Source organism: Tauraco erythrolophus, chromosome 10, assembly GCF_009769465.1.
Source record: "Tauraco erythrolophus isolate bTauEry1 chromosome 10, bTauEry1.pri, whole genome shotgun sequence".
Classification (NCBI taxonomy): Eukaryota; Metazoa; Chordata; class Aves; order Musophagiformes; family Musophagidae; genus Tauraco; species Tauraco erythrolophus.
In genome coordinates, this window is record NC_141474.1 from 19270160 (window position 1) to 19298046 (window position 27887).

General features: G+C 37.8%; 1 protein-coding gene across 1 annotated transcript in view; it reads left to right on the forward strand.

Annotated features, from left to right (window-relative positions):
• Nucleotides 1–27887, forward strand: part of COL24A1 (collagen type XXIV alpha 1 chain) — a 149148-nt gene that overhangs the window by 36710 nt on the left and 84551 nt on the right. The window contains 12 exon segments of the mRNA XM_086617742.1: nucleotides 1233–1277; nucleotides 3558–3611; nucleotides 4809–4853; nucleotides 7027–7080; nucleotides 7753–7797; nucleotides 14144–14197; nucleotides 16721–16765; nucleotides 21632–21685; nucleotides 21777–21821; nucleotides 22218–22271; nucleotides 22930–22983; nucleotides 24635–24688. Coding sequence (XP_086473868.1) covers nucleotides 1233–1277; nucleotides 3558–3611; nucleotides 4809–4853; nucleotides 7027–7080; nucleotides 7753–7797; nucleotides 14144–14197; nucleotides 16721–16765; nucleotides 21632–21685; nucleotides 21777–21821; nucleotides 22218–22271; nucleotides 22930–22983; nucleotides 24635–24688 — 603 coding nt within the window.

Consider the following 27887-nt stretch of genomic DNA (forward strand, 5'->3'; position numbering starts at 1 on the left):
CAAATCTATAATAGCAAAATTGCAATTTTTTAAGCCTGACAGATGTCACGCTGTTCTATTATCTCAAATTGTCACCAAACACAATAACTCCATCTTTTAATTTTGTATATGATAATAAAATCAATTTCATATAGAAACGCTCTTGTGGTTACATAGAAGCTTATCCAAAACTTCGAGATACCCAATCTGCTGAAATCAGTTGCAGAATTCCTTCTTATTATAGTGGGTCTCAAATCTCTACTGACTAACAAGTATCATCATGTTGCAAGGCAGCCAGATGTTTGACATCAGCCAAGGCACTCCCGCTACTCAGTCAATGTCTTTGAGGTCAATTTTATGATAGATTTCTATCCAGAATAAGGATTGTTTTGGTCTTTCTCTTTCAAGCTGCAGCTTTTGGAACTTGCATATTCCCAGTACCTCTTGCAAGGGATGTTGGAGGCCAGATGCTTGGCTTCTGCATCAATCATGCAACTGTTACAACCTCCCTTTTAAGCCAGTTTGTTTGGATATGTTTAGTACAGTGTAAAGGCATCCAAGAAGAAGGTTTCGCTTTCAAATGTACTGATGCAGATAGCAGGTCCAACTCTTTTTTAATTTTTTTTTCTTTAAGAGATAAAATATGCATGAAATGGTCAATGCACAAGGAGTAAAGTTTGACAGCTTCATGATTCCAGCACCATAGGGAAGAGTTCTGGGATGAGGAACAGGCTGTTCTCCCTACTGATATAAATTCCATAATATAAGGGCTGAAATTTGTTGTATGTTAATTTTAAAAAGATATGTGTGTCCTGGAAGGTCGGTCTGTCTTGAGAGTGGCCTAGAACAGTATGGGATGACCCTCTACTTACACTCCTCCTCTGAACTGCCTTGTTCAGAAAGGGCATAGTGACAAGGATTTGAAATGGGGAAATGCAGTGTACAAAATCCAATTCTGCAGTTTCTACTATAAGTGGGGACAGCATCCTAGGTACTCATCTGTTTAAGAGTACCAGTCTGGAACTGTCTTTAAGCATGCTGATATCTTGAAATGGTTTAAACTGACATGAAGATTTCTTACTACTTTTCTCTAACTTAGCTTTCATATGAGCTGTTAAATGTAAACCACACTAATGCTGCAGGCAAGCAAGTTTGGGTAAATTTTTTCCGTGATAAAGGGAGACTGGAATAGGCAAAAAAGGTCCATTTTGTGTGTTTAACTGTATTTATCAGGTATGTTTCTCTACCTGCAGGGCCTTAAGGGTTATCCAGGACTGCGAGGGCCACAGGGTGAGCAGGTAAGCAATGAAAGCACAGTATGCTGTGCTCTACAGATGAACAATCAAGGACAGAAGAATGCACAATCCAATATAAGTGTTCAATATAAACAATCAGTGTAAATTACTGGCTGCTTAAGGAAATTCTTGACCAAGAAGTCAACTTATTTAGAGATCAGCGTAGTAAAAATGGTCTAAATGAAATGGAAAAGACCAGTTTGTTTTTCTTCAGCTATCAAAGTGGCTTGGCAGAGGTGGTTGTAAAATTCTTGTTAGATGCAGAGTTCAGATTCTCTCAAAACCTCTGATTTAATGCATTTTAAATCTCCTAGCATGTAGAAAATTAAATGGTTATTATTTAGTGCTTTTTCTCACCTCCATGTCAGTTCAAGAAGCAATCTGAATATAAATTTCAAAGTTGTCTGATTGCTATTGCTGATGTGTCTTGTTAGCATTAATGTGAGTCCTCATGGTAGAATAGATGGAAGCATGAGTCACCTTTTAGATGACACTGAAAGGGAAAAGGTGATGATAACAGATAATAGACATCTGAAGGGAGATGAAAACTCATGCACATCACCCATGACTTTAATGAGTTTTATCCACAAATCTTAACTGAATGAGTGCTGATTTTTCTTACCAGCCCACAGGCATTTTTCTGTGATGACTATAATTTAGCAGAGAGATAAAGAGATAGCCAGTGGGAAAAAAAAAAGTAATTCTTAACATCAGGAGAAGAGTACTTTAATTTTTGAAGAAGATGCAGGTGAAAAGTAATCAGTTATCATGGAGGGGAAAAGTGAGTCTTGCATTGAAAAGTAATTCTGCTTATTATTCATGTAATCAAGCGTGTAAGTTCCTTCAAAAGCAATTCATGTTCAAGAATGTGAAAAATGGTGATGCGTAACTGTTTGATATCTCAGTGTTCTCATACTGCTGCTGTAAATATTTTCCTTCATTATTATCACTTAGAAAATACTCCGACATGACTTTTAAGAGAGCACTTTGGATGGAAGAGTTTTATTTTGCACTTAGATATTACTATTGGTATTTTCAGGTCTGGCTGGTGAAAGTGATGAGTTAGAACAGGTACTTGTCATCTGTAGCACCTACTTGTTTCTGTAGTTTTTAGAAGCTACAGCAGGGACAGACGTTTTCATTCGGAGGACACAAATTCCTCTGAGTTTGTGAATTGTGGAACCTCTTGAACAGCTGGTAACGAAGGAAAAGTTTTAAAAGATAAGTTGCAAATGCAACAATTATACTGCTTTTTTAGTTTTTTCATATACGCATATTTTGAGGTACAGCTGAGCCAAAACAGGAGACCATGGATCCTAGTTCCATGACAGAACATCTGTCAGAAGATGAGTCACTACCGGTTGAAAGCAGGTGACAGAATCATCTCAATGGCAGCTCATTTAAACAAAAAATACTTTTTGCATCTGCATTTCTGAGTTGTGCTTCCTAAGACTGCTGTTTCACCATAAATCAGCTGTGAACAGCTCAGAGAGAAAGTCCTGATCTATTGCTATGGTAACACTGATATATGATAACGAGTGGAAGGGTCAGGCTGGGAGAGTGTCTAGTTTAGGGACCTGGCTTGTTTAAAATAAAATTAACTCAACAAAGATAGGTGGAGCTTCCTATGTCTCGGTGATGGGGCCGTGGCGTTTGGCATCATTTCAGAAAAGCACATTTTTCTGAAAATAAACAGTCAGATGTGCAAATGTTAAGTAATAAAACAACAAAAATGATTTTTGGATTTGATTAAGGAGGAAGAAGAGAGAGAGAAGTTCTGTACATTCATGACTAATCCAGTGCTATATTGACCTGCTTCTGGAAGAAACAAAGACATTTGGCTTTGTAAGACTACGAGGATTCTTTAATGAAACATTCAAAACGTTTGTTAAAATACATCTAAGACGAGTGCAGCTACTTCATTATAAGAACCTGTCTCTTATAGTCCTCCTCGATTACTTTTTATAAATAGCATCTGTGTTTCTATTATGAAAATAAGGGGTGGACTGTTGTATTTCACAAAATCTTAGACTGCTTTTCTTGTAATGCTTTTTAAAGGGTATGTAACTGAAATTGGTGTAGATACTTACATACAATGAGTAAATTTTAGTGTGTTGCCATGTAGCTTGCTTAAAAAGCAATTTTTCCATGAGCTTAAGCTGTGGCACATGATTAGGTGTTAGAAGAGAAATGACAAAACAAGCAAACTTCAAAATATGACATTAAACCTGTTTGTTGTTTCTTTCGTTGTTTTTTTCTTTTTCCTCACTTTTTTCCACTTAGGGAATTCCAGGAATGGCTGGCAGTATTGGGGCAGTTGGTTACCCTGGCAGGCAGGTGCAGTAACTATTCTAATGTCTTTGCAGTTTGGGGATTTTTCTTGTATGTTCTTTTCAAAAGTACCATATTTAACTCTTTTGGAACTACTAATAGTATAAATGTGTTTTATTCTTGAAACAAATCTCTTTCACAGGTAGTGCCCTTAAGGCAATGTTGAGTCTTGTGATTTTTAAACTTGGATGGATTAGATGCAGTAATGCTGTACCTTTCTGGAATGCATAAATGCCATTACCAAAGTACTGAATTTCTAAACACTTTACAGTCCTTCATAAACCTCTTGTGGTTCTATGTGTTTTATCTTCTCCATATTTCAAGTCCAGAAGCAATAGGAAACTACCTGTGGTAGTATAGTTCCTCCTGATTTTCACCAATGTATTTACTTCACTGCTGAAACTATTTCTTCAGCCCTTTAGGGAAACAGAACATTAAAAGATTACATTTTCCACCCCCATTCAGATATTTGAGAAGGAGAACCAATAAAGCCAGAAAGCAGCTTTCTATAAACACAAGCACGTATAAATATTGATTTTACTTTTTAATTTACATATAAGCTAACGGATACTTAAGTCCAGTAATGCAAATAAAGACATAAGTAGAAATATTCGTTATTTTCCTCATATATGTAAATGAGCCAAACTCAACAATTGATTTTGTGGTTTCGTGTCTGCTTAAAGGGTAAATTTGACCAATTTTACTGCATTTTCCAGCATTTTACTGGATTGGGTGTGTAATGGCTGTATATTTAAAAATCCAATTACAATATTTTATATAGTAATGGGTGATAACATGTTTGTGTTGAATCACGTAAAATGTTATAGCATTTAGACTATATATGCTATTCTGACATTAGTTTGAAAATAATTGGAAATCTGTCCTAATATAAAAGCTTATGAAAAATCCTGTGAAATTATGTCACTGTAGTGCCGATTTACTGTGTCTGGAAAAAACAATCCTCCTAGAAGAAATAATTTTGATGTAAAAGAAGTTTCATTCATTGTCTAAGTTCCAGCCATGAATTAATGGGATACCTTTCTGAACATGGTCCCAGGGAGCTGCTTGATGACACCATCTTCCATCCTAATTATTTTAAGAACGTATTGCCAGTTTGCAGTTAACAAATACTGTTACAGTTCTTTTAAATAGAGTGTACCTGGTTGTTTAAAATGAAGTACAACTCACATCTTTTTGTAATAGGGCTTAGCTGGACCAGAAGGTAACCCAGGTCCTAAAGGTGTAAGAGTAAGTAAGCATTTTAAGCATTTTGGCATGCATGTCTATTTTTACCCATACATAAGAAAGGATCAGGAGTTTCATTCAGCTCTGCCAATTCTATGCCTGCTGAACCACTCTGTCTTTACAGAACCTGCAAAAGAGAAAACAGTGTTTCTTTCAAGATACATGTAAGGATTTAGTGTTTTCTTTTCTACAGGGAGCAGCATAAAGCAGTCTTATGTTATTGCTCTTCCTCTCACTTGGAATGCATGCAGGCAAGAGAAGGAAAGCAATACTGAATGTGGGTGTGTGAGAGCAGGGAATGAAGAGGAGTGGAGGTTTCCTGCCTGAGGCATTATTTCCGTAATGGAAGCTGTCAAGAAAGGAGTTGTATCTGGCATTTTCAATCTGTAACAGCTACAGAAGTTGATAGAGGGAAACCGTCTTGTCACATAAAACCGTAAAAGTGATCATGAGATTTTAGAATGCTTCAGTTGTAGTCATGTATATCCTAGGGACTGAAGGCTTTTAGTGCTCTGCTGATTCAATTGCTTTTGAATATTCTTGGAGGTAAAATATGTTGGCATTTTTCTTCTTCTCTCTCTTTTTTTGATTTTTTTTTTTTGAGTAGGCACATATGCATGCCTACACATGCTTGTATGAGTATTTTTTCAGACTGACTCTCACCATCAGGCAGTAGACATTGTTTTCAGGAGACTTGAATGTTGCTGATTGCACCTAGGGTTCGAAGGAGCTTTTTGCTATGTGTTTTCAGGCCCTCAGATCATGCTGTACAGGTTGCTGAGTAGTGTGCTGTGTTCTTAAGTATCTGTTAAAGTAATCTTATTGTATTGCTAGATTTGCTTTTGTCCTGTTTTTATAATGTAGTTACTAAAAGCCTTTACCTGATGCAGCTTCTGAAACATGTCTGGGGTTTTTGGGTGTTTTTTTTTTTAATGTTAGTTTTCACTACAGTGATGGAAAAAATTAGTTTGTCAGGATCAAGTGCCAGCAGATATTGCACCCTCAGGGATTGTATCTTTTACATTTCTTCAGTTTATTTTTCCTCAGATTCTCAATGCATTTTGTCTCATTCTCCTCTCAAGCAACAAGACACTGTGATCCCTGTCATTTCCTGAAAAGTTACTACTTCTCTGTTTACACAAAGCTAAAAATGGCCAATGTATGAGTAATTTTAGGGAAAAACACCTGTCAGGTCTTAAGACTAGGTCCTGTACATGAATTCTACAAGCAATCTCCAATAAAAACGATGATGCAGTCCTGTTGAGATATACTAGTGTTCCATGGAGGTATATAGCGACATGATACGAAGTGTCTTTAGAATTTTAATTTCAGAACATTCCTGCAATCCAACTATGCTCTGCTTCTCAGCTGTTTTAAGAAACTGTGAAAAAAGAAGTGCCTTTGTTTTCCTCACTCTCAGTAGAGCTGGATGACAAGATGGGTGCTATCTGTCATTATTTTTTTTTTTAAAAAAAAGGCAACCCAAAAAACCCAAATCGTTACCATCGGAGGACTAGAGAGAGAGAGTTGAAAACAAAGGATTCTTTTTAGGAACAATATTTTTGTTCCAATCTCAGTTTGAATCTGGTAGTGCAGAATCCATCGATACTACTATTTTTGTGACTTGTACTATCATTTCTGCTGAGACAACAGGATGTTTCTGTGTACCTACAACTGATTATATGAGAGGATCTATTTCTGATTTTCTGAGGGGAAGATGGCAGAGAAATGCATTGAGACTGAACTTTAAGAACATCATTCTGCTTATGACAAGGTAAACTTTCTAGGACTCTTGCACATAACAGTGACCACGCCACACAGTGTTATTAAACATGAGAACATCTTTTGTGAAGTATTTCATGAATAAGGTTAACTTCAGTAGCTTTTTGGTATTTATTCTAATAAATAAGGTTTCTGATGCAATTTCGTCTTATTTGAACACTTTCTTAGTACTTCTTTATTAATTCATTCTGTACCCCTTATAATACAAAATCGTTTTTATTGTTGGTTGGAGAGTAAATCCTAGTCATATTTAAGTTGATTGAGCTTCACCAGTAGTTTCAAATGAGCCTGAAAATAATCCCTGGATCTTGAACACACAGCTGGTCAATACTGAGGGACAAGCAGTGTTGGTGGGAAGCAGCCTTGTAATCAAGAGGTTTTCTTATGTTTTTAGGGCTTCATTGGACCTCCAGGTGTGGCAGGACAACCAGGACCTGAAGGGGAAAGGGTAGGTTTGATGGAACATTGATGAAATATTGATGTTTGAATGGTAATGCAATATACGTTAGAATAGGGGAAAAAACATTCATTCGAGTCTTTGTTTAAAAGCAAAACTGATGTGGATGAAATTAAATAAGTCATATCTAATTAGTGTAATCAATGAATGCACTGGTGCTAAAGTTAAATGGGGAGCAGCTGCAAATTATTATTTGAATTTAATCTAGAGCTGCAAAGATTAGGGGTGTGTTTTTCTCACCAACAAGGTCCATAATTAGTATTTTTTATTGAAGCATTTCTTTCAGTCAATAATTAATATTTGTCAGTTGTCAGGTGACACTTGCAATAAAATCAGTCGTTGAAATCTTTATCTCTGTCACTCTGTGCTTGAGCTTTCTCTTGCTTCTCTTGAGCACAAAGCATGTCGGGCCATATACTTTGATGGAAGCAGGACATGGCCCTTCTTTAAAGATATTCTAATGTGGCCGCAGTAAAGACAAGCAAAGTTTGTGATTCTGCACCCATTATAGGATATTGTCTCTATGATTCTTTGCTCAAATATTTTTTTTTTAATGGTGCTTCTTCTCACACTATCTTTTCCAATAAAATGCAGGTTTAATTACTTGAGTTTAAGCTATTGAATAAATGAATACCTATTTATGGTGGGTTCTTTCTTTCTCAGGGCATTCCAGGCTTCCGTGGAAAAAGAGGTCCTAAAGGGAGACAGGTAAATCTTCTGACACTTGTTACAATTTCTGCTGCCAATGTAAATGGACCTGTAACTCACTCTGTAACTTTAATCAGATGAAAAATGTTAGTTTTATTTTTTCCATAGATGCCTTTCTATTGTTTCCAGTTAGTACTTTGAAGTACTGCAAATTCTGTTCAGTTTATAACTACTAGGTGTTCTGAGGTGAAGAAGACTTAACATGATGAGCCTTGTGGCTGGTTACTAATATCAGCTACCTGAGAGTTAAAAGATGACAGAAACACATAAATATATGCTGTAAAATTAGTATCAGCGCAAGGTACAGATACAATGCAAGTTTCGTAAGTCTGATTTTGATGTTGGTTTGAATGCAAATCAGCTGCTTCTAATGTCTGATGTTTCTGGACTATGGTAAATTAAAGCTGTCCTCTACTAAACATATATTTCTACAGCTGAGAATAAACGCAGAATCTGCCAAGTATACATTATCACTGTTTACATATTTCCTGTGGTATGTCTTCAATGCCAAGTGTTTTGTTTTCTGCTGCAACCTTATTATTTTAGGTCTTTGAACCTATCCAGGAATTTCCAGTTTTAACTTGCTTGTGGTTTGAGATTGGAAACTGTGATAATGTTCTCCGGTTGTGCACTCAGTTGTGCTCAGCAGTTAGATGACTTTCATCTAACACGTTGAACAAGCTTGTTCAGCAGTAGTAGTATGATTACCATTGTTTGGCCCTTAATATATGCTATGAAAGTTGCAAAGGATTCTGTTTAATTATGTTTTGTTTTCTATGTGATCTAGCACCAGCCAAAAAAGACAGTAGCCTTCAGTAGAGTCCCTTTTGATGTAAAGAAAGGCATGCAAAGGAAAGTGTCATTAAGTTGATAGACTGCTCTTTCTGAAGCTGCTATCAAATCGTTAAGCTATAAAATCAAAGAATCTGGTTTTTAATTGTTCACAGAGTGCTCCTGTGGTTATTGACCATATTGTAGTTCGGTAATGATTTGAATCAAACACTACTTTGTGCATCTGAGTGTTGAGCAAGAAGGGGTCTTGTGCCATTGGTACATTGCAGTAGTTGGCAGGGTGTTGTGCTCGTGAGTCACATGCAGCATTAAAGGAGGAGAACCTGGACAGAAAACAAAGGCTTGTGCTCAGTGTGGAAAAAGAAGAGGAGGTGACAGTAGGGTGCTCTGAAAACATGTTTTTCATTAGAATCTCGTTCTCAGTGGCAGGTTTTACTGAGCCTTCTGATTGCCAGTATAGTAGCTTGTTTCAGTCCGTAACAGTTGGTGCTGTGCATGCTCTGGTAAGCAATTAGATTTCATTTATAGTAAAAACACAAATTCTGTCAGTTCCAGGCTATGATCTGGTAAGGATTTTTATTCATGTAAATCAATTCAGAGAGGTTTCACACAGGTGACACAGCACCAAAAGCACCTCTGCACAATGTCCGTGATTACCTTCATTCATACTGATTCCTCTGTAATGTTGTTATTTCCTCAATCCCCAGGTTTATTCCAAATTCTTTCTATGATTTATAAAGTACTTATTTGACTAAAAGCTACTACGATAGGGACCAAACCAAGAGAGCAATCACATGGGAACCTGGCTTGAAGTACTTTGCTGGATTACAAGCTTAGAGAATGTGTGTTGTTTTAACCCCAGACAATGATAGCTGTGATGAAAACGTCTTTTGACACTGTCCACAAGTTAACATCTCTGGTGCTTTGAGGCAGGGTGCTGTCACTAAAGGAAATCTGTCATGGGAATAGCATAGTGCCTGAAGTCACACTCCTCATCTTGTGTTCTAGGATACAACTCATTTCTTTGAACAAAACTTCTGTTAATAGTAATTCTTAGGAAAAAAAAAAAAAACAAACCCTATCTGACTGGTAGAGATTCTTCTGAAAGAAAACAGATCCCAAATATGATCTCATTTTTGGAAAGCAATATTAAAGTATATGAAAAGTGGATCGTGCAAGGTGATTATACACTTACAATTCAAAATACTATTTAGCAGGTTTATTGAATAGTTATTATTTGTAACAACTCTGGCATATTTGAAATGGAACAAAGTGTTCAATTACCAAAATCTTTATTGTAAAGGTGTCATGGTTTGGGGCGGGGGGGGCGGGGGGAGTGGTTTCTGGTGACAGGAGAGGCGCTTTGCTCCCTGTGACCTCCCCAGTTTTGGAACCGGGTTAGACTTGGTTCTGGCCGCCAGATCGGACTCCCATCCCCCTTGGGGTTGAGTCAATCAGCGCCTCTGCGAATTGCCCTATTTATGTCAGGACCAAGGAACCGGAAAAGGTGCTTTGCCCAGGAGCAAGGAGAGAAGGGAGGAGGGCACTGCCCCAGCTCCCTGGCTCCTGGTCGGGCGGCTGCCTGCGTCGGGCCGGTGCCGCCCACTGAGGATGGTGGCAGTGGAACCAGCTGGGAAAACTCAGGGAGCGCCCCACTCCCGGGGTGCCCACTGGGCTGAGTTCACCCGGAGAGGACTGAGAACTGAGAGAAACAGCTGCATCGACAGCAGGTCAGTGAGGATGGAGCAGGAGGAGGTGTGCTGGAGCCGAGTTTCCCCAGCAGCTGGTGGTGAGATGGCAGGTGGCCCCCCTGCAACCAGGACGGCCTGGGTGGAGTAGAGACCCACTCGCAGCCCGTGGAGAGAGATGCCTGAGCCTGAGGATGGTCATGTTGGGACGCACGACAAGGTAGAGAGACATCTGGAGTCTGCGTGATGACCCACGCTGGAGCGAGTGGCTACAGCTCCCTAAGTACCCGAGACTGTGGTAAAGCCCGCACTGTGCCAATCCAATGGGGAAGGATTGCATCCTGTGGGCTGGTCTCACGTTGGAGAAGCTTGTGGATTTTTCCTCGTGAGTAGGGGATCCACTGGAGCAGGGGAAAAGGGTGTAAGGACTCCTCCTCCTTTAAGAAAGAAGCGGCAGTAACAGCACGGAATGAACTGACCTGCACTCCCCAGTCCCTGCCCCCTGTGCTGCTGGGGGAGGAGGTAGAGCCGGGGGGAAAAGGAAAGGGGGGGGGGAGGGGGCAGGAAGGAAGGTGTCGGTTTTAAGATCTGGCTTTGTTTCTTTTTACCCTCTCAAGTAACTGGTTTTGTTTCCCTTTGTCCTTTTAAGTAACCGTCAATAAATTGTTTTGCTTTAAGAAAGCCAAGTCTTTTTTGCCCAGGACCATGGTTGGTGGGTGCTCCCTCTGTTCTTGTCTCAACCCTCAGTCCCTTTATTATATTTTTCTCCTCTCCACTTTACTGGAGAAGGAGAGACTGTGTGAGTTTTAGTTGCTGGATTGGCCTGAAACCACAACAAAAGGTTATCAAGTGAGAGTTTGTTTGAATTTTCAATTTGTTTTGCATAAAATATACTTAATAAATACTTCATAGTAAAAGCATATGTATTCAATTTCTTTCCATTATATGCTTGTAATATGAAATTTGGCTAGTTCTGCTGTATTTTTAGTGCATTGTCTGTCCTGTTAGTGTGATGGATAGTGATTTTTGCATACATATTTTGACTATGTTTGGGGAAATGTTTTTATGCAGTTTTCTTCTATGTGGGGTTAGTTACAACCAGTAGTCAATGTGACAGAACAGACCTTTTAAATGGTACCAAGAATTTATTAATCAAGTCCATTGTAACTGTAAAAACAGGTCAGGTTCTGTTTTATATTAAAATTATGAATAGTCATCCTACCTATGCTTTACAGTAATGTTAAATTTTAATATTGATGTAATAAAACACATGTTGGACAGCCTTATTATTATATTACTTCCAATTTTAGACTTTTCTGACTGTTCTCCTATATTGCATTTTCATTTTTCTACTTACTAAAATAGTTTTATCAGCATCAGTTACAAGACACATGCTGTTGAGAATGGAATTATAATGACTGTGGGTAATCTGTCCCTTTCATAACTCATGGTATGCTGGGTTCCTGCTGTAAATAAACCATCACTGTGACCTGCATCTATGATCTGGTGGCTGCTAAAACTGTCCCATTACATCTTCTGTTTCACTTTTGATACCTTATTTGTTATTTGATATCTTATTTAAAAAAAATTATATTCATGTGTGTTATGGCAATTCTGCCTCTTCCAACATCTATCAATAGTAGGCAGTACAACCAAAATATTATGCTGTTAAGGAAAAGGTAGTAAATTATTCTTTGTCTACATCCTGTCAGCTGGTAGTTCTTGACAACATAGGCACTATCAAATACCCAGTACATTTTCAGAGTTGTGCAAAAATTTGGCCAATGATGTACAGATTGAGAATCAATGAAATCAGCTTTATTGACCGTTAACCTATGAACCTCTACTGTTTAAATGATAAGACAGTAACGCTATAAAGACCTGTACTGTCAGATCTTACAGTTATGGCTATAGATTCTTATTTGTGAGTTCCATTATCAGATCCTGAATAAAAATTTCATTGTTGAGAGGCATTCCTATCTTCTACTTTCTTGAAGTTGCATGAGAATGCAGAAAGAAACTCCACCCAGTAAACTCAAAAGATAGTATAGGGAATGTTAAGCATGTCTCAGGTTGATGCAAAGTATCATGCATGATGATGCGAATTAAGAGCCTATGAAGTTGTTTCAACATATTGTTTTAGTGGTGTATGTGTGCATATATATATACACACATAAAAAGTTGCATTAACTTTTATAGAATTTTGGTTAAAGTTACTACTAAAGCCAAATATGGCTTAAGCAATGCTTTAACTACTTTGGTTTATGATATGATTTTTCTACCTCCTTTCCACAGTTTTGCATTGTCTTCCTGACTGCTGTTCATATAAAATGGTATGATGATGCATGTCCCCCATTTCATTAAGGAAAGACACTGCTATACTGAGTCCACAGCTATGTGGATGTCCTCCAAAAAAGGTAGATTAAAAAGGCCAAATTAATTGTGCCTTTGACCTGCAGCAGGTTTGAACACAGTCTTACAGAGGTGAAAAGTTAATGCCTTGAAGCAGTGTTCCTGATACACACGGAGGGGTAAAAAGACATTCAAATCTTGAAAGGACAAAGGGCATTTCATGTAAAAATTACTGTAAAATAGAATTTGCTCCTTTTCCCCATGGAAACAGACTAGTAATGCTCTGGTGTTTTGCGGCTGATTTCTTGAGGTCAATGCGTGTCTCATTTATCTCTGTGCTCTAATAGTGTGCAAGATTTTTCAGTTCCAGGAAAAGTATATCTCCTGTGAGTGCCTTAGCTTGGATTTTTTCCAGGCAGAATCCCTTTCCAGCTTGATATTTTGCAAATTCTGTGATAGGCTATTCTATGGACCTTACAATGTAATTAAAAATGATGTTGACTTCTCTGGATATGTGTGCTCCATCCTTTCTCCTAACTTTATACAGTGATAGAAATCATGGAAATATTGCATGATGCTACTTCAAAGTAATAGCATAAGTTTGATTCATGTGGCTCTTCCAGAGAGATAGTGAGATCTGCCTCACAATAGTACGCTGATAAAAATTAATTTAAACAAACAAACAAAATCCAAAACCAAACCACTTTTCCCTCGCAACTCGTGCTTCTACAAAGGGCAACATCAGAAAGAAGAAAAACAATCTGCAAAACCTTGAGAGGAAGCAAGAAAGGTTAGAGCCATCGAAGTGGAAGATTTCCATTTCATTTTGCTTCTCAAGCAAGAAATGGAAATTCTGTTTCAAACTTTGACACTTGACTTGGCCAGTTAGATTTCTTCCCTGTCCTGATAATCTAGTCTCTGAAGTCAAAACTCTGATAAAATGAATGAGGCTTTTCCAGGTCTTGATTGAGTTATTGTTTCAGTCTGTAGGTGCTGACTAAGACAAGTCTTCACATTGGTAAGGACAGTGTTGTGCCAGAAAGATGAAAAATTTGATTTCTAATGAACATGTGTCACAGTGAAACTGCAACCATTAATATCTGGGAAAGAATAAGGAGAGAATAAAAGACAGATGCTTTAGTGAATGCTGTAGGTAACAGGAAAAAAATATTTGAAATAAAAATACTAAATAGGAAAAGAGACTCCAAGCAAACAATTTCAGTAATACTTGTTTAATATTGCTCTTAAAGCATTCAGTCATCTGACTTTGCCCTATGCTTACATTGTGTATAGTTGTATCTTTTTTTTTGGTTATGATTTTGAGACAAATACAACTATTCTATTCCATTCATTTGAACTGTGCAGCTGAAACTTTCTGCTTCTTGCATTCCTCCATCGCTTTCTCTGAATCTGCTTGCTGATGTCCTAATTTCTAATACCTATAAGAATTTAGTGTTCAGACCACCCTTCATGTCTTGGATAATAAAGAACAAGCATTCTCTCTTCTGTTTTAGGGTTTTCCAGGTGACTTTGGAAATAGAGGGCCCCCAGGTCCAGATGGAAATCCTGTAAGTATCAAATTGTTGACTAACATGGTAAAATTTGTGACACTCAATATTAACTCCCCTCCCAAATGGAAGGGTGACTTTTGCCTCAAAAGCAGTGTCTTGAAGTCCACAGGAAGATTTTGGACTGTTACTTTTTCATAGAAATTACTAGGATAGTACTGTAATAAGCAGCGGTATAAAAAAGAGAGAAAAGAATGAGCTGCTGAGAGAACAGAGTTTCCACTGCTTATGTGCTGACTACCTTCAGAATCAGATGTCTTACTATCCTCATTGCATTACTAATGAACGTTCTGTCTTCAAAAATTCTTGCACTGGATATGACTTTGCATTGTTTAATTAAACCATTATTCTAAGATCACCTTAACAAAATGGGATTCTGCATGTGAGCCAAAACCCTGGCTTTCGTATGCTTATGCATTTGATAGTTGATTTCATCCTTTGAACTGTTACTGAATACAATCATGCTAGTATGTCATTTAGTGCATTATAATCAGTATGATAACAGCTTTGTCCTTGGCAGCGTGTGCAGACTCAAGTGCTCTTGTGGTATGGTATTCAAACTGTGGCATAGTCACATCACTTCACTGGCTGCCCTCAGAGGAGCTTTGCTGTCTTGCTGTATTTGTAGGGAAATTCTGGCTGCACACTGCAAACTCAGGTTTCCTTTGATATGACAAACCAATGAAATGACTTTGACCTAGACAAGTGAACAGCAATAAGTGCTGGGCAAAAGAGCAGAGTATTTGAATCTGCTTTTGTTGTTGGATGCGCCTTTGGAAACTGTTGTCAGTTTGTGCCTAAATGTTGTTCTGATATGGACCAGAGTCAGTAACCGGGCATAGATGGTCTCCGTTTTGAAGGCCCACCCTTTCCTTTCCTGAAACACATCTTAGAAACTTATTTTAGAAAATCTTACATGAATTTTGCTGGTGGGTTATCAATGTTTGGTGTCATCATTTTGGAACATAGGAAAAAATTATTTTGCATTTCTGGCCCCTGAGGCAAACTTCTCCTCATGGGAATGTCAGGTGATGTCTGTGTGGTGCTTTTCATCTTGAAAGCCCTCTGAGGGGTTGTGAGTGTCACCAAATGCTTTGCAAATTGTATAAAAAGGTGAGTTCTTCCTTCCCCTCCCGGTGCTCCAAAGTCTCCCTCCTTTCCTGATAAAGCCGATATTCTTTCCACAAGATCTGCAGAACAACAGTACTTTAATAGAAACAAGCTCAGAAAGCCTGGATCTGAAATTACAGACTTACACTTCACAAAGAAGTCTGTTTTAACACGAGCATTTGCAAACAAGTTCTTTCTAATCTGCCAAGACAGCTGCTGATCTTAGTGACTTCTCAGACAGGCAGCAAGCCCTCTCCCCTCCTCCCCAAAATCACCCTGCAGGGCTTGTTCAGGCAAGGGTCCAGAGCTGCAGCTGCAGGGGGCTTCAATGCTAATGGGATATTTACAGAGCCTGTTCATGAGCTGGCAGAGAAGAGCAGGGGCTGCCTGGGAGGCCTGTGGTGGCAGGAACTTGAAGGGAACTTATTTCTTCCCATGTGCTGACTTGACACTAATGACATTTGTCTCCATGCCTAATTTCTTCTGCTTAACAGAGTAATGCTGTCCTTCATTTCCACAACAGCCTCTTAATTCTCTGAGGATATCAGTCTGCCTTGGAGGATGTTGCTAGAGCATTCAACTTCCTCTGTGGTTAGTTTGAAGCAGGTTGGAGAAGATGAGTAGGCACCAAAGGAGGGAGGAGAGCACAAAGGTGTCCTCTATGCCATGCCCATAGCCATGCTCTGTTGGACAGCTTCAGAGTGGGCTCTGATTTGTCTGCGTAAAATTCTTCACTGAGCGTGCCAATGGGCTGCAGTGAACCCTATGTATGATTGCCATTGAGTAGCAGGTCTCAGGTGTTGGGACAGCCTGCATGAAGCATGCTGACCGGGAGGGCTATGACACCCCTTTCACACAGGTCAAAGAGACTTGGCATCTGTTTTCCATGGTGTTCAGAAATGTAGCCTCTGCTGAGTAAAACCTGAGTGTAACAGAGGCAGTAGTAGACTACCATTGAAATTATTACTTCTACATAATGTACAAATACTGTCGTTTGTATCAAGAAATAATTTTTCATGAAGGGAGTATAGCCTTTAGTTTGCAAAGATCTTTCTATGAACTGAGCTGGTGTTCTATTTATCTTTCAAAGGAATCTTAATAGATTTTCGTGGTGGGTTTTTTCCACCCCAAAAAAATTCTTTTTTCTTCTTCCCACTTTAAATATCATGGTAATAAATCTCATATTCCCTGCTAATGCAGAAATGATTTCATGATGCAAATATCTTGAGATCTAATTCCACAATCGGAGATTTAGATAAGCATGTTCCCCTATACAGTGATACGCTGTCATTCTTCAGGAACTATCTATAAAAATCCTAATTGATTTGCCTTGCAAATCACTTGTTTATCTTATCACTGGCAATTTTTTGAAATGGTAAAATTCAGATAATCAAAAATTGATTTTCTTTGAAGGGAACTGCTGGTGGTGTTGGTCCTCCTGGATTTCCAGGACTAAGAGTGAGTACACTTTTATTACTTATTCTGATATGGCTTCATTAAAATATTTGTCTTGTATGTTTGTGAAATAATAAAAACTAATATAAGAATATGGAGATTTAAACAGATTTTGTTTTAGTTAGCCATGATTTTAGTTAAAATCACTCTACAAAACTGCTGACATATTGCTGGTATGGAGTACTTCTATACTTAGTTTGAATTTGTATGCTTATTTCTGATCTGGTCTGTCTGGAGTTTTTATTTGAAACAATTGAGTTTGCTAGTTTATACCCTTAATCCAGCATTACTTTTGAAAAAGTACACTCCTTTCAAACATTTAATATCCACAACCTCCATTCATTCCTGTGTATGGCTACCAAATTCTAAGCAGAATTAATTCCTAAGCAAAATTACTTTATCTTATATACAGCATTGTATTCAATTTTTTAAAAATATTTTTAGAATGAGGTTGTAATGTTCATTATGGAGTTGCAAGCTATAGTTGCGTGAGAGAAGCTCTGTGACATGAATGAGTCCTACAGGAGGTGGGAAAGATTGATACTTTCATATCATGTAGTGTTACTCCCTTATTTTAAGTAATTCAAGTGTTTACTGATAGAGAACCTGGATTTGGTTCTTGCTGTTGCCTCAATCAGGGCTGGCTACCCAGCTGTGTTCGTAGTTCATAACATGTGGGAGAAAATAGCATGTTTACACTTGAATTAAGAAAGCCCTGATTGTCTCCAGTGGTGGTTTTTGATATTTGGAGATCTGAAACATTCTTGATAAGTTTGTTAGTTTACATTGATGGTCATCTAATGTTTCCTTTGAAGTATGACAGTTGAGTTCCATTATTATTATTATTATGTTCTTAATGATAGGTTCATAACAAAAAATCTTCCTATAAGAAGTCCCTTGCTGCCTGACCGGGATTGCTAAGACATTGCTATAGTGAAGACCCACAAGCTTGGTCATGTAACCTCCCTGTAGCTTCCAGCCTTCATCATGCAAACATGACTCATTGCGTTCTTGTCAGTTGAGATGTTTGAGCCAATTGAACCACTCATGAGACTAGAGTTTTCACTCTTGAGAATTTAGTTTGAATTATAGTTTACTTTTCTTTCTTACATGACTGTCTTTGGAATTTTATCTCAAGGACTTTGATAATTGTACAAATGTGTCTGAGATTTGTAAAAAAGTCTAATATGCATTGCTTCTAAAAAGATATCAATTATTTTGACTGAAACTTTGTTAGAAGTTTAGTCCTTCCTAGAATTCATGAGCATAAATGTTTGCATGGTCAAAGCTCTGTTTGCCATGTTGCTGAGTTGCAGTCACTTACACAGGGAGATTGAGCGTCAATAATTTTTTGTGAAATATAGAAATTATTTTCAATCATCAGTCCAAATGTCACTTGTACGTAGCTGAAATATAATCATAATGAGAGATATTTATTGAAAAAATAAAAACAAAAATTGATAGTATATTTCAATTTTGACCAGTATGAAATCAATAGTTGTTTTACCTGTGTACTCCATTTCACTGGCCTGCCATCTCTTGCTTATATGTGGGACTGTTTTACACATTTCCAGCTGTGTGAAAGAGCATTGATTATATGCCCATGTGCTCTACATAATTTGTATACAAAGTAGATACAAGAAAGCAAAACATAGAAACTGACATTTCTTTTTTCATTATGTACAATTACTATGCTAATTCTTCCTCTATATAGTTTTCAGTTTCGCAATGTGACAATTTGGAACAGGACTTTTACAGGAAGTGTGCTGATATTCACTTCTTTTCTTGGAATTAGAATTTGACCCCCAGAACTGTTGGAAACTTCATATAATCTGCTGCAACTCCATTTGACTGCAAGGAATTAGTGGTCTTTTGTGGAGCAGAGAGCTCCTTTGATCTCTACACTCGTGTGTAGCTGAGGTATATGTATATATGCTGCAAACTGATATTTTTGGAGGCAGGAACAATTCAGCAAATGAACAGCTGGTCTTAATAGAGTTTAGTGCTTGGGATGACAAACGTGAACAAAAATATGTATGTACAAGTGCTTATGATGTAGAAATGCAGCTCCGTAAAGGTAGGGTCATTGTGCATCCTTCAGACAGCTTAATAGATCTTATGGATGTATTAGGGTGTTTTTAAAGATACCTTCTTTTATTTAGCCAAGACACAGTAGAAATGCAGCTTATGCAACTCTCCGTGTTTGATAAGACATTACTGGTACAGTAAGATTTTACAGTTGAGGAAAATGGCTCAGCAACATTTCCTCCGGATTTCTGAAAAGCTTTTGGAAGCTTACAAAGCATCAGCAAATTTAGTTGGGATTTTGAACTAAGGTCAGAACATCACTAAAGAGGACTTCAGTATCTAGTGGCATGAGTCTTTTGTTGGTACTGACACAGTGTATAGGCACAGTAAAATTTGCGATTATGCACTCCTCTGTGTCTTTGTATTACATCATATTAGTTGCTCTGGTTCCCACTTTCCCAGTCAGTAAGATAATTGAAAGAGCTGTGCTTTGTTTCAGAATTCCTTTACAAGGGACCATTGAGCTCTTTAAAATGTAGCAGAATTTCACCAAGACACCAGGGGAATTTCAGGTGATCCCAGCATCCCCACGTACAGCTTGTGAGGAGCAGCCCTGTTCCTTGATTACACTTGCTCTCCAAGTGGGTTGGTGCACCCTGGCCTCTGTTTTCATGTGACCCTTATTCAGGCAGATGCTAGCGGTCATCCATAACTGAGTAAAGAACTAGAGACCTCAATGTTTGTTCTAAAATACTCAGTCAATTATAACACATTATACTGTTACAAGACGCAATATTGAATATGAGATTAAATATATTATTCTGACAGACACCAACAGCATTAATTCAGGTAGCTTGTCCAGTCCAGCTGTATGCAGTGTCAAGAGCTAATTATATTTTTGTGTTTGTTCATGAGAACAATGGCAAAGTGAGCAACATCAGCAAGTTGAGTCCAAGAATTCCTTCCATACATGATTTTTTCAATATGCAAAGCTGTTGCCAAGTTCAGAGTTTTGGCTGGCTGAGCAGTCAGTCTCTCAAGATTTGCAAGGCCATGAGTTTTAATAAGATGAAGACTTTGAGAAAAGTTACAAATGTAGTTATCAGAGCTAGCTTTTCTTTTGACTTTTTTTTTTACATCAAAAAAAATGCAACCTGATACTAGGAAGCATTAGTTTTCCTTTTCTGGCGTATTATCTTTTTGACAGGTAAAACTAATTTGGTTTTAGTTTCACTTGCCCTATAGAAATGGTGGAACAGGTATGCTTTATGTACAAGAAGTCATTTTTATTTTCTATCTGTCAGCAAGTTTTAACCAAACTAATAAACATGTGCTAATATATAGTGAGGCTGTTGTAGATGGAGGACAATTTAAAAAAGTGACAAACTTACTAATTCAACCCTTTTCTTATCAGTGAGATAATTTTCCAGTTTTATTTTTGTGTAGTTCCAGTTCTTTGCTGTTAATTAGGTCAGCTAATATCTCTAGAATCCGTGACAGTAGTTTCATCAACCTGAATACTGTAAAGCTCTTTTGGAACTTCTTCCTGTTACATTTGTAAGCTAAATTTCCCAGCTCAGTAATCCTCTGTGGTTTTTTTCAATCAATCCTATTGTTACCATAAGTATGCGTTTCAATGTACATTATCGTTAATACAGAAATTTCTTGCTGAACTAGAATATATAGCACAAGTAAGAGACAGCAATGTAAACAATTTATCTTGGCATCAGCTAACATGACAGAATATATCATTTAAGCAGTCATGGAAAACTAAAGCAATACAGACTGACAATTTTCCTGGGAGCTTTACCAATCACCATTGAGATGCTAAGTCAATCTTCCTTTTTCTTCAGTGAGCCATGAGCCTGATGATAACTCCAGGAGAATGTTTTTTGCTAACATTGCTGAAAGAGTCATCAGTGAATAATGAATGTGTGCTGAACTAGAAGGCGGGAGGTGTCCATCTCATCTTTTACATGTCATTCTCAGCAAGTGGGAAAAGATTTCTGTATTCATATTTGCTGCTAAATTCTTGCATAGCCACAGAGATGTAATGCTGCTTTTTTTTTCCCCTGAAGGTCAATAGGCAGAGAGTAGACAGACTTCTACCTCTGTAATATAGTTTTAGCTATTGCTAACTCATTTCTCATGTTTAACTCACCATCTTACATTAATATTATTGCTGTTGCTGTGTTGATCTTTTAAGATACTTATTTTTTCTCATTTCTGGTTCACTTTTTTTTTCAAGTCATAAACCTGTCCATATAAATCCCAGAAAGGAGAGATGTAGTAAGGGCTTTGAAGGTGCATGAGAACAGAAAAAGTTAGTGTGCCTGTCGGAATTTAGGTTAAAATTCCACACTTAGTATTTTAGAAGAATCCCATCTTTTGTTCTAACTTGTAGAAGTCACTGAGATATGAGAAATACTAGAAAAAAGTCACTTTTTTATGACACTACTTACAGTAGAATAATTCATTTAAGCCAAATTTGATGCTTACAGAGTAGTGATGTCATATAACCCTAAGGACAGAGGGAATAGCCACCAAATGTGCAGCTGCAGTACAAAGGAAAGCTTATTGCCTAATGCACTACTATCTTCTCTTGAATACACAATTTACAGGAAAAGAGGGAAATTTCGTTTCTTCTGTTTCTGCTGATGAGGTTGGGAATTGTAAAGGTCGAGGTCTTATAATATGGATACTTTTTTCCCCAAGAAATTAGCCTGCAAATGATTTTAGTTTCTCTCTGTGGTGCAGAAAATGCCACATTCTGTTACCAGTCTTTAAGTTACTGCATTTCATCAAATGTTTAATGCAATCACCTTTCTTGCTGTCTTGTAGGGAGGCATTGGGCCAGCAGGACCGAGTGGACCATCAGGAATTCCAGGGCCCATGGTACAGTGCTAAATGATCCCACAGCCTGCTGCCTATGCCGCTTTCCAAATTATAGACAAACATTGGATTTTTGTTTTCTTCATTTTAATAGGGTCTTCCAGGGAGTGTGGGACAGCCTGGAATGAAAGGTGATAAGGTGATTTAAATATTTACATTATCTTAGAGATATAGAGTTCTTTCAGACTCCTTTCATTAAATCTTTTGAGCAAAATAATGTACTTGACATAGCCTCCTCTTTTTCCTTTTGATTGCTTTTCTCTTCTGATTTATATTTTTTTTTTAAATTACTTCAGTCTCACGATCTGGTACTTTAGACAAGCTTACTTCTGGACAGAGCACTTAATACTGGGCATAACAATATTCAGTGCTGTGTCTGTAGAGTTCCCTGGAGGGAGTGTTTGCGTTGTCATTCAAAGATCTGTGTTAATTTTAAATACTGAATATTGAATTCATCTTTCTCATCCTCTAAATCTAATAACTACCACATTTTAAGCTACATACATAAGTTTGTATGAAATAATATGTTGCTTAGGGTGAACGTGGCCTTGCAGGAGAGCCAGGAGACCAGGGGTACCCAGGAGACAAGGTAATTTATAATTGCATTGCTTTACAAAATTGTCCAATTTCAGGAACTTCTTCAGGCTTCTGAATCTCTTAAAATGCAACAAGTCAGTTGTATAACAGTAGAATGCAGTAGTAAAAGTTACTGAATATCACTGAATTAACATACTTTTAGAGATATGCTATGCTAATTAAAACTTAGTTGTGGAAAGTAGTGAACAAAGACAAGTAAAGAGCATGGGCAGAACTATGGCTGCTGTGTGTTTGGAGATGCATCAAATGAAAAAGAATTATGGTATGATCTGAAACCTGCTAAGAAACTGTTGTAAAAATATATTTTTCCCCTGAACCTTGAGGTTCATCTGCAGCTCACCTGGACCAACTGTGGTTAGAAGCAGCCATGGTCTATATATATATATACAAAAATATCTTTCCAATTCGGCTGGTATATCCGGTGAGAACTCTTTTGATGGAAGTGGAATAGTTATATAGAAGTATGCCAGACCATGCACTCCTGCTTACTGCAGTTATGTGGTTGTGTGGAAGTTGAATGTTAGAAAGCATTTCTCATACTGCAGAATTATTTAGAAGCCTGTTTCAGGTGTCAAAGTGTAGCAATGTATTGCTTTCAACATAACACAACAATACATTTTCAAGCGTATTTAATAGCTTTCTTTTTTCAGGGTGCTCTTGGTTTACCAGGACCCCCAGGAATCAGAGGAAAGCCAGGACCTCCAGTAAGTTTCCATCTTGGTTTTTGCTCTCAATATATCAATACATGTTTTTATATTTAATACTTCTTTCTATCTTACGTTCACACTGCATGGAATCCTCTAGAAGCTACCTAATTCAAAATGCACAAAGAATAAGGTCTAAGCTGCTTTAAGGTCTAGTGACTGGTTAGTGAGTGAGTCAGATCCTAACGTGAGATTTTATTACAGAGATCAGTCTGTATTTCAGATTTTAATATGGGAATGCTTAGGACATTGAGTATTCTGTGACAGTCACTTTGTGGGGGAATAGACGTGTTGGTAATGTTTGAAACAAATCCACTGAGAGCTTTGGGAGCTGCCAGGATGACCATTTGGGCTAGGTGGATTTGAAGAGAGTGTGGGAAATCTCATTAATAATGACCAGTCTTTTCTCACAGGGATAGGAGTAGTCATGAATTCCAGTATTTACTGTTTTTTAGCAACTTTAAAGGCATCTATGCAGTGCTGCCACTTCGGCTGGGTTTGTAAAAGTTGAGGCAGAAGAGGCATTGCATAAGGTTACCTGACTTTTTCCTCACCTCTTTTTAGCACTTCTATCTGCCTCTTTTTGATGTATAGTTAAAAGCTGCCAATACTTTATGCTGTTAAAGAATTAATCACTCCAGGCTCAATTTTCTTATGTGCAATCAAACCACTATCTCATAAACCTACTTCGACTTCATGGATGTCATAGGCCCTTAAACGCAATAAAAAAAAATACTACTTTTGTCCCAGAGAATTTATAACATAAACACTAATCCTGCAAAAAAAACTTGCATAAATTTGCCTAAGTTCAGATGGGAAAACTTGGTCTTTCTGCCTTTAAAGATATAAGCGTTATCGTTTAAAGATAAGCATCTGAATTAGCCTATTTCTGAACAGTTGTGGATTTTAAGCACAAACTTAAGTCATTAACTTTTTTGACTTATGTTAAATTAAGATATGAGACCTCAGTCCTGCAAGCAATATAATGTTTAGCTTTGTAGAGTATGTTTACAACAAAATCATGTACATTAAAAATTTTTTAAAAAAAATTTCCAAATCAGGCTTTAACTTTGCTTAAGGAACACCTAGTTATGGCAGCAGCAGCAACAAACATTTAAAAATGTGGAAGAACAGATATAATTTAGAGAAATACCTTCGTCAGTTTTTGGGTGTGTCAGCATTTGTATATAATAGAGTTACTATAACGTGTGTATAGGACCCAATTTTACTATTATTAACCACAAAACTGCCATTTCTTTGGCCATGATTGGATACTTGAACTCTATAGTTAAGTATGTAAATCAATATCCATAACATTTACATCCTGGACTTTTAAATAATACATTGTTTTTATTATGAAAACAGCTGTATTTCAATGGGGTTTTTATACGAGTGTTGGGACTACCCCAAAACTCCCAGTTTTATTTGTCTAAAGCTAATTTGCATTTTTTTGTTGTGACGTCAGAGATATGAAGAAGAGCTAGTCTTAATTGAATCCAAACACAGGCAGTTATAAAATTTCCTATTTAGTGGAAAAGTCATCTCAACACTTTTGTTGGCTTTCTTTTTGATAAATGTTTTTTAAATCTTCATAACAATCTGTTGTTAAATAAATTATCACCAACAATCTGTTTGGATTTTTTTTTTTAAGGGGAAAATTGGAGATCCTGGATCCCATGGACCATTGGGTCCTCCAGGACCTGAGGTAAGAAATTGCTTGATAGAGGTAAATTGAATATCATTTAGTTCTAAGTTACAAAAATCAGAGGTAAATGGGTTTGCTTCACAAGACTTTGTCTTAGTTGAATTAGAAAATACTTTTTATTCAGTCTTACCAGATTAATTCATTGTCCTCCATAAAGTACAAGATTCTTGTTCATAATCTTTTAAATGCAAAATATTAATATACAGGATCTTTGAAAACAAAGTAGTGCTTCTTTTGCCTATGTGATTAGGATTTGCTCTCTGTTGAATCCAGGTGTTAGGGATTACACCTTGAATGAGGCTCATGTGGTTTCTCAGGCACACTTGCATTTATGAATTCATAGAATCATAGAATGGTTTGGGTTGGAAGGGACCTTAAAGATCATCTAGTTCCAACTGCCCTACCATGGACAGGGACACTTTCCACTAGATCAGGTTGCCTAAAGCCCCATCCAGCCTGGCCTTGAACACTTCCAGGGATGGGGCATCCACAACTTCTCTGGGCAACCTATTCCAGTGCTTCACCATCCTCATTGTAAAAAATTTCTTCCTTATATCTAATCTAAACCTCCCCTCTTTCAGTTTAAATCCATTGCCCCTTGCGCTATCACTACAGACCCTTGTAAAAAGCCCCTGTCCAACTTTCTTGTACACACCCTTTAGGTACTAGAAGGCTGCTAGAAGGTCTCCCTGGAGCCTTCTCTTCTCCAGGCTGAACAACCCCAACTCTCTCAGTCTGCCTTCATAGGAGAGGTGTTCCAGCCCTTGGATCATCTTTGTGGCCCTCCTCTGGCCTCACTCCCAACAATTCCATGTCTTTCCTGTGCTGAGGACTCTAGAGTTGAACGCAGTATTCCAGGTGGGGTCTCAAAAGAGCATAGTAGAGAGGGAGAATCACTTCCCTCGACCTGCTGGCAACACTTCTTTTGATGCAGCCCAGGATACAATTTGCTTTCTGTGCTGCAAGAGCACATTGCCGGCTCATGTTGAGCTTCTTATCAATCAACACTGCCAAGTAACTTCTCCTCAGGCCTGCTCTCAGTCCATTCTCCAGCCAGCCCATATTTTTGCTTGGGATTGCCCCAAACCCATATGCAGGACTTTGCACTTGGCCTTGTTGAACTTTGACATTTGCACAGGCTCACATCTCAAGCCTGTCAAGGTGTCCCTCTGGAATGTTATCCCTTCCCTCCAGCGTGTCAACCACACCACGCAGTTAAATTCTACAGCATGCTTACAAATGGGATTTTCCAAGCCTGGTTGCATATTTATCTCTTACAAAATAACTTTATTTGCAAGGAATGCAAAGAATAAACACCAGTTACATAGGAAGCATTGCCAAGCACTTGAATCTAGCAGTGCAGTTTCCTAAGAACTCTATAATACTATGGAAGTCTACACAGAAACCAAGTCAGTCTCTGAATTGTTCTATTTCGGTGCTTTTTGGCGTTTGTATCATGGGCTAAAGTAAAAAATGCTGTGGACTGTACAGGAAGGACATATGCATACACAGACACACATATACTTGCTGGAGAGATGAAAGCAAAAAATGAAGATTTTTTTGTTTTTTAAATCGGCCTCCCCCAACGGATTATTTACTTTTTTAAAAATATGTCTGGAAGAAACATATTAGCAATGGTGGTTGTTCTGGCCTTACGAGATACAATAACTCTGGGAGCGTATCGCCTCAAACCAAGTCTCTGCAGTCTTGCCTTTTAGAAGAGGAAGTCCAAGGCCTCTGATCCTCAAGAATAAATTATTGGGTTTTATTACTTTGTTGTTATAGCTCCTCTAAATCCTAAAAAACACACTTTCTTATTGGTGATGAGTTCTCACTGACAGAAAACTCACTTGGAAATGTGTTGTAGGAACACAAAATAGTCTTTTCAGAATAAGCCAATATGTTTCAGTCAATGGCAAGAGAATATCTTTGTGCCCTTCAGTAAAAATGAAAAAGGCACAAAGCTTGTGCATGCTGCCCAGAGCTGCCTCCTTCTGTGGTTCAGAATTTTAGATTTTGTGAGCCTCTTCACTGTTAGCAAAAGAGATCCTTGTATCATCTTTTCTCTTTGCATAGCTGCCAGTAAGGGAGACCTGCGGCAGATTAATTATCAAATTGGCCTTGAAGCCTGTGTCCCGGTGACCCCAACACCTATCCTGGTAGTCCTTCGTAGTTCCTTATTCCAATCCAGGCATGCCAGTCCTTTGGGTCTGGGGAGAAATTCATCCTTCTGAGCTAGTACCTTCAGGGCAGATACGAATGGGAAAATTTCCTGCCTGAAAAGCTCAGCATTTCCTTTTGCTCGAGGGTGCAGAATTACTTCAGCCATTAGAAAGCAAATAAAGTGCTTTTTGTTAGGTAATTAAAGCTTGAGTGTTCAGGTATTTTTCTTTGAATATTGATCTTCAAAATATCAGGTTTAAAATTACAAAGCGATATTTCTCTTGCCTTTAGTCACGCCAGGCTGATCCAAGTACAAGAAGTTTTGCCACCTTTGAATTCATAAAAACATAGTCAACATATGATGAAATAGCAGAAATAGAAGGGATGTAGGACAGCAGTATACCAGGATCTTGAACAAATTTGAAATTCTACAAGTTCTGTAATAAAAAGGGGAAAAAAAAAAAAAGAATAGCTTAAAACTGAAATTGTATCTTACTCTCCTTGTTAATTTGTCTTATAAAAATAAGCTAGTTGTTGTCAGAAACTATTTAGACACAACTGGATATATGAAGTGTGAGTGTGAGCGATCAGTGTGGATTTTCCTACAAGAAAAGCCTACTGCTGTATAGCTAACCATGTTTCTTCCAAAACCAGACAGCTAGCAGGTCAAACAGGGCTGCTTTCCTTGTTCCTCTTTCATTATCTTAATGGTCAAACTGCCTGTGACCCTGTGCAGAAAACAAACATTACATCCTATAATGCATGTTCCCTTTGATGTTTCTGGAAATAGCAGAATGTAATGAATTAGTGTCTTACAAGAGGAGTATATTGAATTTGGTATAGACATGACAACCCATACCATATGCCTTTTAGGAAAGATTTTATTTGAAAAAAAAAAAGATTGTGTTGGGATTTGTTGGGCATTGCTACAAGTGGGAGGCATGAGCCTGTATCTGCCCAGTGGCAGCATCTGTCAGATCCTACTTCAAACTATCTCTCTCTCTTCTGTCCAACATTAAGACAGTGGGATTTATGA